Source organism: Ylistrum balloti, unplaced genomic scaffold (assembly GCF_031769215.1).
Source record: "Ylistrum balloti isolate Yb309-2 unplaced genomic scaffold, AGI_CSIRO_Ybal_v1 Utg370152, whole genome shotgun sequence".
NCBI lineage: Eukaryota > Metazoa > Mollusca > Bivalvia > Pectinida > Pectinidae > Ylistrum > Ylistrum balloti.
Window position 1 is genome coordinate 469,561 of NW_026782152.1, and position 14,280 is coordinate 483,840.

The 14,280-nt window shown below is 34.6% G+C and overlaps 1 protein-coding gene across 1 annotated transcript; it reads right to left on the reverse strand.

Moving 5' to 3' along the window:
* Window positions 1–2,254: 2,254 nt before the first annotated feature.
* On the reverse strand, window positions 2,255–14,264 carry LOC132550832 (uncharacterized). The gene is made up of 15 exons (XM_060214925.1): window positions 14,160–14,264; window positions 12,025–12,126; window positions 9,617–10,842; window positions 9,249–9,379; window positions 8,935–9,061; window positions 8,611–8,710; window positions 8,204–8,352; window positions 7,261–7,501; window positions 6,612–6,719; window positions 6,354–6,429; window positions 6,069–6,167; window positions 5,583–5,708; window positions 5,290–5,370; window positions 4,423–4,604; window positions 2,255–3,920 (listed from the first exon to the last, which is right to left on the reverse strand). Exons 1-15 carry the CDS (start codon window positions 14,262–14,264, stop codon window positions 3,780–3,782), a joined length of 2,994 nt encoding a protein of 997 aa, XP_060070908.1. The 3' UTR covers window positions 2,255–3,779.
* Window positions 14,265–14,280: the final 16 nt, after the last annotated feature.

Sequence of the window (14,280 nt, forward strand, 5' to 3'; positions counted from 1 at the left end):
TAGTGACTAAAGACTCCATTGGTACTGAAATCATGTCTAAATACGTTATACATACATGTCCCTTAACACATTTTGCACACCTTTACTTAATCTTCTCGTCGCATGTTGTTTTCCCTGTTGTAAAGAATTGAGAGAGAATAAATGAGACTTGTTCAATATTCTAATAATCAACGAACCATGCAGACTGACTGAAAATACCATGACTGTTTTTCTCTTGTCAAAGCTGTCGCCAGTGTTGAGGCCATGGGTTCAACACATGGACTGGTCATCATATGAACTACATGCATGTCGCAGGCGCGAGCCTTTGAACTCGGCTGTCTAAGTGGGTTGTCCGTCCGGAATATTTGGTATTTGGATAGGCAGTCATTATCCTAGTCAACGTTCAAGATCAAAGGGATGAAATGTTTTAAAATCTTCCAAAGACCTATTCTCAATAATCGAACATTACTGGGTCATGATATTTGACAATAAGCATGCTGATTTAGAGCTTTCAAGTTTGTACACAGCAATGTGCATGGTTCAGTTTCTGAGTCAACACAAGTCAAATGTGTCAGAATCATCAAAACACCCAGGTTAATAATATTCGACCATGAGCATGCGCAGGTAAAGAGCTTTCAAGTTTGTTCAGATTAATGACCTTGGCCCACTTCAAAGTCAACAAGAGTGAACTGTGCTAAAATCATCATGCAACCACTTTTTAATATCCAAAAAGCGTCAGGTTGTAACATCTGGTCAGTAGCATACTTGGATGAGGGGCTATCACGTTTGTTCAGATGAGAGACCTTGATCCACATTTAAGGTCAGAGGGGACAAATGAGTCAAATTCTCAAAACAACTTTTGAATGACCACGAGACCTTGAAATTTTAATATTCAATCAGCAATATTCCATAAAAAAAATATTGAAACATAAATGTTGGTAGCATCCAATATAAAGCAAAAAGTTTAATCATTTTACTGCAGTATCATGGTGGATATGAACATTTAAAATATTTTAACAATTGGCCAGTATTCAGAGATTTCATCAGACATTACCACACTTCTACAATCTTGAAAGTAGATAAGGGTAATTTATCTAGGGCAAACTTTGAAGAAACTATTGAAGTTTATAAGTTGAAAAACTCAGAAGAAAACTGTGCCACTGTCTTAGGATATACAAATAACACAAACAAACATTAGTTAATGCAACAAGTAATAATTTATTTCAAAACTGATGTGAGTTTTTAAGTCAATCAATGACTTTCATCAAAATTAAGATGATACATATCTAGGCAGGTGTAATAAAACACAATTAAATTTTATATATAAGATGTACAATGTATTGCAATAACTAGGGAAGTAATGATAACATTGATCAATTTAATGGGGTCTTTTTAATGCTAAGTGTTTGAATTCTGACTTCATGTATCTCATTAGTCATTTACTCAACTGGCTACCAAAATCTACTTTATACATACATATATGAAATTTCACTTGTGACACATTTTTTTTGTTTTGTTATTTCATATATATCCCACTTTTACTTAAGACCATCATATATTTTTTGACTGTTACATACAAAGTCTAACATTTTTGAGAAAACATATCAGTCATGGCACTATCTTGGACAACACACTGCTGACCATTGAAATGTCATTTGATGTATGTCCAAATAACAATCTAAGGACTAGTGAGATAGAAATGGACTTAATAACAGGGACTTGTGTAGAGAATTCCAATCAAGGCCTATTTGGTAAATATTACATCAATAGGCATTTCTAAAAAAAATGACTCCTCCTGTTGTAAATTATGAAAAATTACATATTTTCCTTACTTACTGAACAAGATAATAAATTTGATGACGTATAAACTGACAGTCAAACTGTCATCTTTACATAACAAAGAAGAACACACTTCATGTATAAAAATCTATACACTGATAGACCAATTATTTATATTACATCACATAAATATGCCATAAGATGAAGAGAAAGCCAGTAACTCACTACCATTGCACAATGTTGGTCCTATAAGGTAGTATAAACCATTAACCAAGAAATCTCTTTGTCTAATGAATGTACAGGAATGTGAGCAAGTTGACAAAGATAGAGGAAACTTTAAAAGGGTATTGTCATGTTTCTTGAGATGTTAGTGAAATAGCGACCAATCTTGTATATAGAAAAATCAAATTGGTTTATTTTATTATATAAAGAAGTCATTAAAATTAGTAAAAGATTTTCTTAAGGTTTTAAAAATATCATAAAAAAAGTTGCATATCAATCTGATATATATATATACATATATAAATTAAGGACTAGCAATCAGATGTATACATTAAATTATCTGATTTATAGTTGTGAGGGATATTTAATGATCATAACACCAAACATTTTTCAATGATCATATTCAACAATGAGTAATTTGTAAAAACTGAGTAAAAAGTATTGGTAAGGAACAAAACTCTGCATGGTAAACCTGGTCACTTTTATACATGATAAATTACGACACTCTCCAAAAGAATTTAACATTGAAACCTTCTAAGTATATTTTTACAGACAACAATACATTGAGTATTCTATTGCCTAGTTATACATATTTTATGTAATTACTTCTAGAGTTATCACTTTAATCGACAATTTTTTTGTTTTATGTATAACGTGGATAAAAAATTATCCAAGATAAATTTATACTGTTGAGTTACATCACAACTCAAACTATTTAAACTCTGACCCCTCAGGATTTTAATCAGAGATTTCCAAATGTGGTATTGGCTGTGCCAAATGTGGTATAGACAAACGACTACAAACTTTATTTATTCAGGAAAATGCAAATTACCATAAGCTTTCATGGGGAAAAGAAAAATGCATGGGACCCCATCCTTAGCAATTTCTTTATAATGACGGGAAAGAAAACTGTGCACAAGTATCTATATAAAACTGATTTCCTTCTAACTGAGCTCTGACTGAATTTATCATCACCAGATAATGCTTATTGCAAGCTGAGAAAAGACAAAACATCAACAAAACTCACAGGTAAAATATTTAAAGAGGCATACATTCTTGAGTTCAAAATGATATACTCATACATTCAATGAAAATCACCAGCAAATTCATTCATATGTATTAACTCAATGGATCCATCACCAAAGTAGCTAAATAAATGCACCATGGCCATGTGCTCCTAACGAATCTGACAGTAACATTCACTGCGATAATTGACTGAGCATGCTACTATATGTATATGAAAACAAAGAATTCTTTTGGGGTTGTAATAAAATAAATCCACTAGGACCTAACACCTGTCTTTCATACATCATTGAATGAGACATTTTGTATCCTAAACAACCACACAAGAGTGCATACATTCAATTCTATATCTGATGAGATCAGTTTTTTGTGCATGTCAATTAAATAATACAAGGTGAAGTAGATGTCCAAGTGTAATCGCTATATTAACAATTCATCAAGTGACATGAATAGTTCAACCATTTCAGCACACAAAAGCATTTTATGTCTAATAAGTTAAAATGTAACAATTCTCTAGTAATGGATTAAATACAGGAAGCAGCTATGTTATCTAACAGACACAATCACAATCTTTCCATTAGTAGGCAATAGAGCAGTTAATAATTCAGGTTGCTGATGTCACATCAAATATTAACGTTTGGCATGTTGATTTGCTGTAAAGCTTAAATTTCACTAATAGTATGTTAATAATTGTAAATTTTATGGATCAAATACATGTAATTGAGCAAATCTCCAGAAAATGTTCATCAGGACAGCACACTGTAGTCTGTATTATGCTAGTAATGACAACTACAGGAGGAGAGATCAGGACGATACTCCCAGCCATTTCCCAAAAAACCTGCACAAAGAAATCCACCAGGTCCTTTCCATCCAAATTCTGGTCCTGTCACCACATAGTCTGGCAGTAGATTGGAAAACTGTAAACCACAAACCAATGTTAAACCATCATACACTATATTATACATCCCTGGTTAAACATGTACAATATTCTAAAAGCAACCTTGAAAAGAAAAAAAAATATATCAAAACTGTACATACTAAATACATAGATTGACACAGGCTTTAGGCATGCAAATCAGTTTTCAATATGAAGATTTGATCTTCCAAAGGCCTTACACTTTTCAGGCAAATCATACGTCATTTTTGTCATGAAACCAGGATCAAGTCAATTAGATTTGGCCTTTGTAGTTTGAATCACCAGGTCTGTTATTATATCTATATTGTGACAGGTCAAATATCATGACCACAGGTTTCTACCAGTACTCAAGCCAATTCAATATCAGACACCAGTACTGTTGCCAAAGAGGTAAAGTCCACTTTTTTAAGGAGGTACATACCAATATTATTCCACTTTTCAAAAAAAAAAGAAAAATCACTCCTGGTAATAGGTCCATCCTATCTGTTGCAGTTTAAACTTACTGGTGACCTTGTCATTGGAGGAATGGTGGGTGTGGCTAGAGATACGATGTCCCTCAGACCCTCAATAGAGTTTGCTGACAGTAACATCACCAGGCCATCCTTCCATGACTTGTGTGGAGCAAGTGTCATTAAACCACTGCGAGGCTCCATAAATTTACAATCACCAAGCTTTATCACAGAATCTGCAGAGACATAGAAAGCAAATGAAGAATGTTATAAAATAAGTGTGTTTTCTTTTTAATGCAGTATTACATCAATGCAATATGCATATCTAATGCACAATGCATCCATACCACTTCTATTGATGAATGTTAGAATTGTTTTCTAGAAGAAGAAACAAACAGCATGAGCTTAATACCAGACAGCAAATCAGTAACAAGGTATTTCAAAGCAACACTAATTCCTAAAATCAGTTTTGGCAATTCAACTATGGAAAGTAAAATCATAAAGTTAGATAGAAGAATGATGACACATGTAAGAAACAATTGTTGATCTCATAAGATACCGTTAACATATTTCACAGGGATAGTGAATAATAAACTACAATCCTTAAAATCTATTCCAAACAGACACTTTCCCTGAGAAAGCACTGGATGAAATCGGATTGGTATTGATAAAAAAGAACTGGAGATTTTGTGCTGAAACAAATTTTCTAACTACATGTATAGTTACAGTCAAATTAATCTTACAACCACCAGACCATAAAAGCATTCCTAAGTAAGCATTTTCTTGAACAAGGCATTGAGTTAGTGGAACTGGCCAAACTGGAGAAAATTATGAATGAAGGACAGACAAAAGCAATTGCAATATCCTCTTAAAATGGAGAGAAGGAAAGGAAGAATACCCAATATAAATAATGCTGTTTACCTGTTAATGTTAGGTCAGGGGGCAGTTCCAATACTTCCAGTATAGCAGTGGACAGGCTTAAGATAATCAGGTTTCTTTCACCTAGGAAAACAACATTGCTGCATATTATTTTCCAAACACACAGGTCATGCTTTTTCTATGTAAAAAAAAACTTTCCAACATCACAACAATTTGGAAATGTTTACAGAATTAGAAATTTCACTATTTCAATTGATATGAATCAAAAATATATTTACTTTGCATATACCTCAGTAGTGCAAGATCAGATTTAAGCATTCTTCAGTAGGACCTACCAATTGTTTTGTCGGAGATATCACTGAGTTTGACAATGGGAGCAGCTGTGTCTGAGGTCTGGAAGAATAGGTTAGCAATGTACACAGCAAGACTTTGGATCTCTGTGCCATACTCAGATTCTGTATCTGTGTTAAGGAATAAAATGCAGGTCTTTGTTATTTCATCAATCTTAGTGAATAGTATAGTGTAATTGTAATTAGACATCAAACCCAGGACCTTTAATTTACTTAACTAAAGTTAAACTAATGATCTTAAAAGAAATTCTTCCCAATTGAGCCAGAGGCATCTAATACTTTAACAGGGTTACACAAAATAAACCTCTATTACAACCAAAATTACTACCAATATTAGACATTTAATGTGTCATAATTTCATGAGCATCATTTTACTTGTGATCATAGTTAGAAATATGACAATTTCCTTCCTTTGGCAACATCTCATACAATTTATCAAACAATGTACAGACAAGTGGAGCAAATTAGCACCTATGACAATAACAAATGGTTGCTCTGCAACACGTCTGGCAGGTCCATAGGTGGTAGAATTTCTCCTATCCATATCAACTCCACATAGTTCCCAGTCCCCTACAACACAGGAGAACACTGAACATCAATCCAATATCATGGTAACTGAAACTATCAATAAGTCAGTATAATGCTCTCTTTGAATTTATGTCCTTAATAATGTTGAAATATTTTAATAACTGAATATTTTGTGAATGATTCTGGCCTATTTCACAAACATGGGTCAAGGTTATTTAGTATCCTCACCTTTTTTATTGCAAAATAGCACACCATCAGTTTCAAACTTGTTTGAATCGTCAATGTCCACAACTGTGTCATCAATCTTTCCGTAAAAAAAAAAAACAAACAAAAAAACAAATCACCATGATCTTGAAATATATAACCAATATACTTTGATAATAATACTAAAAATAATTGTGTCAAGAGCTTTTTGCAGTAATTTGAATTCTATTTGAAATTCAACTGGGAAATCACTGAAGACCTGCATGTCATGTTCTCACTTACTTTGAGCAGTTTGTTCTTCCAATCCATCTTTCTTATCTTGGGTTCTCTTATTACAAAAGATTGAACATTTGTTGTCTTAAGCCAAATTTCGCTGTTCTTTGTAAAACCCTGAAATTATAAAATTGCACTCTTGAATTGTACAACTGTAATGTAAACAGCATATAATCCATAATAAAGGCCTAATTAAAAGGCTTTAACTGCCACCTGAGTTTAATGTTTTAGTTCTTGTGCCATGTCAAAAATTGATTTTTTCGGATTTTCAGAAATTTTGACAACACACTGGGGAATCAGTCAGATTCAACATGCACAAACCGTCAAAGTACAATCGTACACTTACAATTCTAACCAAGACTAAATTATTTTCCCAAAAAAGAACTAAGTTATAAAAGAATACACTACAGTAAACTTTGCCCCTAACTGAGGACAAATAAATGTGAGATCCTGGGTAATTCTTGTAAAGCTTCTGAAACCCTTTCATCCATGAAAATTACATAAACTAGTATGTATTGGTTTCTACTGTATCCATTTTTGCCATATCCATCTGCTAGAGTCAATGTGTGCATCCATGAGAGTCAGGCGACCTAAAAAGCTTATAAGCTTACATTACAAATACAAAATGTTTTTTAGAATAGGAAAGGTAGGCACTTACTTCTATTTTACTAAGGCGTAATGGTGTCCTCTGCTGAATGATCTCTAAACCATTTAGGCCCTCTCCTAAGGCTGGATTGTAGCTAGTGAAAACAAACTTTCCCTCATTTTCCTTCCTTGTGTATTTGTTGTCCTTTGAGCGGTCACAGCCATCACTATTACAGCTGTCATCTAGTTTGGTAATACTGTCAGTAAACTCCCTTAGCTGTCGGTCATTCACTACCCCACCATCATTGGTCTCCCTGGCAACATTTTTATAATTATAAACTGTTGTGAAGGAATTCCTTCTTTCCTGAGACTGACACATTAATATCATATTTGATAAAATGACATTCATCATTTAACCTTTGATTAAAATTATCAAGAGTTTCCCCTACCACCAACTGACCTGTGCTATGTCCCCTGTACCCAATGACATCCATATGTAACTGTCCCAAACACTCAGTATTGTAACAAGATAATTCAGCAAAATGCAGTCTCCCACCAACACCACTTCACCAAGAAAAACCCATATCCCATGATTAGATTTGAAGAAGATAAGGCCAGTACAAGTTTTTTATGTAGATCAAAGGTCAAAATGTAGGTCAGTGACCTACTTTTAATATGTGACACACAGTTCCCTTCATCAGTATTGTAGATGATAGGAAACTGACAAGGAAAAGCTTTTCCTTTGATGTTCACTAAGATGAACCAATTGTGTGTTGAAGAATGGGGACAATGTAGTGGAAGGATCGACAAACAAATGCAAAACTATAGTCCCCTCCTGTTCCTGGTGGAGGACTCATCTTATAATAATCCCATGGGGTCAATAATTAAATTTTGACTCAAAGTCAGGGGTGGGCCTATTACATGAGAGTGCAAAAATTATTTATCTTTTTATTGAACAGCTTGGGTGGGCTCGTTACTGGGCCTAGGCTTATTGCCAGATAAATGTGGTAGCATACCATGTGTCCCACCACCAGTGTTCCTTGCCTGGTAGTTCTGTGTAGTTGATCATGAGCTGTATCTCATTCATTAGTCTGTACATCCTCCTCATGAAGAATGGATGAACAGTGCGATCATTGGCACCAATTCTGGTGAATACAGGAATGTTCTGAATAAGAATGAATATCCATGTTACTACAGAATACTTATTCAGGTAATTAAACATTTATGCCATATAACAAATATAAATGAATGAAATATTTAGTTGTGAGCAAAAATTGCAAAACTAATTTAATTATTTTTTTCAATTGTGCTACATACTCTCAAAAATATATGAATTTATATCCCATTGGTGAAACGTAACTGCTTTTTTTGAAAAAAAACACAGCATCCTCTTCTTATTAATATAAAATTTTGACCAAGCTACCTGTAAATTTGTGATATGTCTATCAGCATCATTCTCTGCTATACAGGCCTCCATCACTGCTTTGATGGCAGGATCAATGTGACTTGTGGCCAGATCATGTCTGTAGAAGAATTACTTAGGTATCATTTCACAAATTTTGAAAAACTGGCATCTATAAAATGTCTAATTTAATAAATAGTTTAATATAATAGATAAAATCATTTTAAAATAGCTTAGATATTTGATCAGATCTGAAGACTCATTTCAAATGATATTCCAAGTACCTAAATATGTTAAGAGAACTATGAATAAGTATGATTCATTAGTTTTCATTCCAAAACAAACCTAAAGAAAAGATTGCTGTCTCCATACTCTTCTTTCTTGATCCACCCTGCGAGTGATACCAATCCAATGGCTCTGTCAGGGAAGTGTGTGGCTAGGTGCCACGCCCCATGTCCTCCCATGGAGTGACCTGAATGTGAAATGTATACATGTAAACATACCCAATACAGCTACATGTATCTTGTCAGGCCTGTACTGTTTGATCAGCGATTGATAGAATGGTGCCATACCTATACAGTAATCAAAACACAAACTCTTCAAATCTTTACACGATTCTCAAGTAATTTTCAAAGGTGAAAATAATTGTAGTTACTTGCCAGCAAACAGGACACTGGAACTGTCTGCCTTTTCAGAGATCCAATCACTGGATTGTGTTAGTGATGCCAGTCTGTCCAGTGCTGTCATAGCCGTGAGACTGCCAGGACCTTCCCAGTTATGTGCACCATGTCTGTTAGCAACCATTTACACATTGTTATCCAGTCAAGATGTTTTTATTTGATATAACAACTATTGCTTGTTTAATCAAAATAAGTTTAATAGATCTGATCTTTAAATCAGATGCAACATTTCATTATTTCCCGCTTTATTCACATTAAGCAATTGTTTGTTTTTGTTTTTGCATATAAAACGTATTGGTTTTGAAAACAAAAGATGTAATACCACAATTTCTGATAGACATATATACCTTGTTGGAGCCAGCAGCCAAGCACGTGGAATTCCAAATACAAATTCTCCATTCCTCATTACCTTGTAGCTGTCAGCCTGGTTCTGTGGTGGCACAGTGGTGCCATGTAATGTGAGAAGGGTAGGACAGGTGGCTCCCCCACACCCTATAATAGGGGCTATGGCTGCCGCATGCTGCACAGATCCATCATGGTCTAGAAATGTAAACAGAAAGGACTCTCCAAGCTTCCTACAGCGGAGATTGAACTTGAAGGGCAAGGTTCCTTGTGATGTTGTAATGGACAGAATCACATTTATTGAGGTACACTTTGACACAACTCTCTCATCAGCTACTGTTTCCAATGATATCAAAACTGGTATAGTTTGACCTGGAGCAATATTCACAGAATGGAGCAAATGGCTTTTCAAAGTGTTTCCATCTGATTGATCAGCCACTGATACCTTGGAAATGCGAACCCATTTTGTTTGATGATAATTTGTCACTGGAAGAGCAATGTGTTTGCCAAACAAGTAGCCATTTACAAGATCTGGTAAGAAGTGAGGAGGTAGAATTTGGATACTAGATTGTGGTATCTTTATAGAGCACTGGAAATTAGCAGTCACTTTAGAGCGTAAACGAATGTAGATGGTATGGACACCTTGTGACAGGTGGGTAGTGGTCCAGAACACATCCCTACGGTACACATCTCCTGTCAATGGTCGGTCATCGATGTAAAAAGTGTGGACATCCAAACACTGAAACACCACAATCTGGTCTTTCTCATTCACGGCAAACTCCCCTACCACCCAACCCTGCCATTCAGTTATCCCCATGGAACTAAGAGAGTTTACCAAGTCATTCCAGTTTACTTGGGGACTTATTTTTATGGTTTCATCAGCATAAGACTGCTTAAATGTTTTCCACTTAACTTCTCCACTGTGAACCAGCTCAGAGAAAAATTTTATATTTTTGTTGTTTCTTTTTTTAGCAACTTCAAACACACCACCAAAAGGTTCCAATGGATCACCATCAATTTCCATTTTTCCAATGACAAATGGTCCAATAAAATCCCATGAAGCAACGTACGGGCTAACCTTCCCAGATAGTTTTGATGCATGCTTGAAACAAGATACCGCTTGTGATGTTTGTCCCTTCCTCTGGTACAGTGTACCGAGTGCAGACCACTGAAATCCATCATTTTCCTTGGCTTCCAAGGCGAGAAGTACACATGGTATTGCCTGGTCAATCTATAGTAAACATAGAAATTGGTAAAGATATATCAGTACATACAACTGATTCTTTGAAGTTTACATTAGTAACTAATTTTGGAAGGGTTCATATTTTTTAAGGATAGTAAATTGAATGGTCAATCAAAAGAAGCCATTATGAAGACAAAGGAGCTGTACTGAGATGATACAATATTAACTCTTCAATAAAATGACCAGGATTCAACTCTTCTGAAAAGGTATTGGGTCATCTCACCTGCCACTCTACATTGGTGTTTTCCAGTTTCCTTCAAAATTTTATCTCCAACATCAGTAATTATTTTGCCCTGTATTAAAGCTGGAAAAAGGCTGGTTCCCCTTGGCCCGAGTAATAATTGCAAGTTGTTTAAACTTGTTATTCATAACTGTTTATTAATAGATCTGTGCACTAAAAATTTCAATGTTTCTTAGTCATGAGATTGATAGGATCTGTTTACTACAGAGTTTGTCAATAAACAGTCATTTTCACGAATCCTACTGTCCTTTTTCTTTGTTTATCACTTGTATCAATACTGATGATACCAAGATATCTAATACCAAATAATTTCACAGAGCTATTGTTTTCTATTTGTCCCAATTGCAGTTAGTTTACTTGGAGTAAATTTCACACTACTCTGTCATTTTTTAATATTAGTGAAATAAGTAAAGTATGTCTTGATAGTGATATACAGGCACAAAAGGGTATAAGTGACATTTTCTGAGATTTTGATGGTTATTTAATTTTTTTTATATATTATAAGAGGAGTTCATATTCAATAAGACATAAAACATCTTAACAGTTCAAAATTGATATATAAAAACAACCTTTAAAACCTTCCTATTTTCAGCTGCTTCATCCTTTTATGTTTAAGGATTACCGGTAAATTTCTAGTTTGTATACATTTTAGGGAATAAATACATTTGAATTTGGGTAAATTGAATAACTGACAAATCCAGTTATGCAAAATTTAACCAAGTTCAGCTGAAGTTATCACCCAATAACCTCAACAAAAAAAGAAAGTTAATCTTTACATTTACAGTTTTTCTTCATTAAAATACAATTTTATTACCCATTATAAAGTTTAATCACAAACGATGACAATGTTCAGATTTCCAGCTTGTCCAACAGGACAAACTGTAATAACAAGAGGATAAGTTAATGATCTGAGATGCTATATACTTCACCTCTGCAGTCCATCTTAAATGGTTTACACTGTTCAGTGTTATCTTTTTTGGACATGGAGCTGTAAATTTCCTCTTTTCTTTTTCCAAAAATTCTTTAACATCCTAAAAAAGTAAAGAAAAATGTGAGAAATTTAAGATTTGTATAGTATCCTTTACATGACCATCTATTTTCAATACTACAATACATGATTTGGGTCAAAACTTTTTTAAAATGTGAAATGGTGTGACCATGTTTAAATCACACTAAAAAGTAAGGACATAAATAATAACTTCCTTAACTGTAAGTCACTATACAGTAATCACTCTCAGGTATGTTCAGTATCCAGCATTCTTGTTGGACATTCTTGTTGGACATTCTTGTTCCTGTCAGGATCATGGCACAATGAATTAAAATATACTTAAGTAAAACTATTCAGATGTATAACATCATGATTCTATTTTAATTCTTAATTGTCATTCATCAAAGTTACTTGTCATCATAAAGTAAATTTGTCATAATCATAATTTCCTTTGCTATATATGTCAGGATGATACATGAGTATGGTAGAAGTTGAGAGTACTGGTTGCCTTACTAGCCATGGCTAGTGAAATTTTCCCTTATGTCAAGCAGTAGAGTGTCTGACTAGAGACCGAAGGTTCAAACCCCAACAATGGCAGGGTATTTTTCATTACTTCTTCCTATTACAGATTTGGTACTGTAACCACTCCAAGGGTAGAAGTTATAGGAGATTAAGACACATCCTTGGAAATGTTGACTCTGGGTAGTTGTTGTCATTGGGGTCAAGGACTTTGTGAAGGAGGGAGAAGTGTAGACATTGAGAATACAGTTCGCTTTATAAGCCTTGGCTTGTGGGAATTTCCTTTTAGATAAGTAAAAGGTTGTCCACCTAAGAGACCAAAAGGTCACTAGTTACAACTCTGGGTGGAAGCATCATATTTTTTGTTACTACTTCCTAGTATACATATAGCAGAATTATGTTATACCAAAGAATGATCCAAATAAAGTACAAACAAAACTGAGTTAGGAGAAAGGGAATACATGGTAAACTAAGGAAAATTCTGTAGAAGAAGATGTTTCTATTCTGCTGTGATTTGTATCTATTCCTGTGTATTGCATTGGCTAATCTTTTGCAATAAAAGAGTGATGGAGAATTCCTGAATTGCAAACTAAACAATGTCACATATCAAGTTCTTAATGCACCACTGTTAGGAACACTGGAACAGAATCTGAAATTGTATTGAACACCTATTGTCCATATGTCATACACAGTTTGTCTAGGAACATATGACATTGCCACTAGGCCTTTGTTCAGCCCATGGAAGTAGCCCAACCAACCATCAAACTGGAAAGGTTAATGTTTTAAATGGAGGTTGAAAAACAGGACATCCACCTCAAATCCATTTATCATCAGCTTCGCCAATAAAAGTGATGACATTGGTTGTTTACATGCTTTATGTTTGCTTCCATGGATGAAATTAGTGTTTTAATAGATGCACCTCTAAGATGATCTGTCTATTCAGTAAGTTGCCAGAGTTTGGCCATATCTTTGGAATGGACTAGCACAGCATAACTCATGGGGTCTCTTGCATCAGTGTGAATAACCAATCAACCAATCAAGATTGAATCCACTTTCATCATTGTACCAGGTAGTATTATTTTGAATCAATTTACCTAACCGACTTCATAATATTGCATTGCTGTAAGAGAGATATGCCGTATCTTATAAGATGACATGACATCATTGCTAAATGTAAGGGGCTATGATAGCTCAGTCAGTAGAACGCTGGCCTATGTAACCTAAGGTGGAGATCCGAAGTACATCGATTCCACACTCCCTACACATAGTGATTTGTGCTTCTCACGTTGCTCACTCTGAGAGACAGATCGGTCTGTTGTTGTGATTGTATCCTTTGGCAAGGCATTTTACTTCAAACGCTGTGGATGGCATACGACTGGCCTCTTGTATATTGTACAATGAGGTCACTGTGTACTGTAACGCCACGTCAAAATTGTTTTGACTGTTTGTGGGGATGATAAAACCTATCAAACAAACGAAAAACACCGCACATTAGATCTTCCTTGGGAAAATGAAGACATATCGAAAAATATCTTCTACTAAGTCTAGTCTACTTACGAAAACGTCTTTCTTTTTCGCTAATGAATAGTGAATAAACGAAGTAAAAAACACGAGAGCGAAAAAGACTGTTTTCTTATATTGAAGTGCTTGGATTGGCACCATCTTTCGTGACTGATAT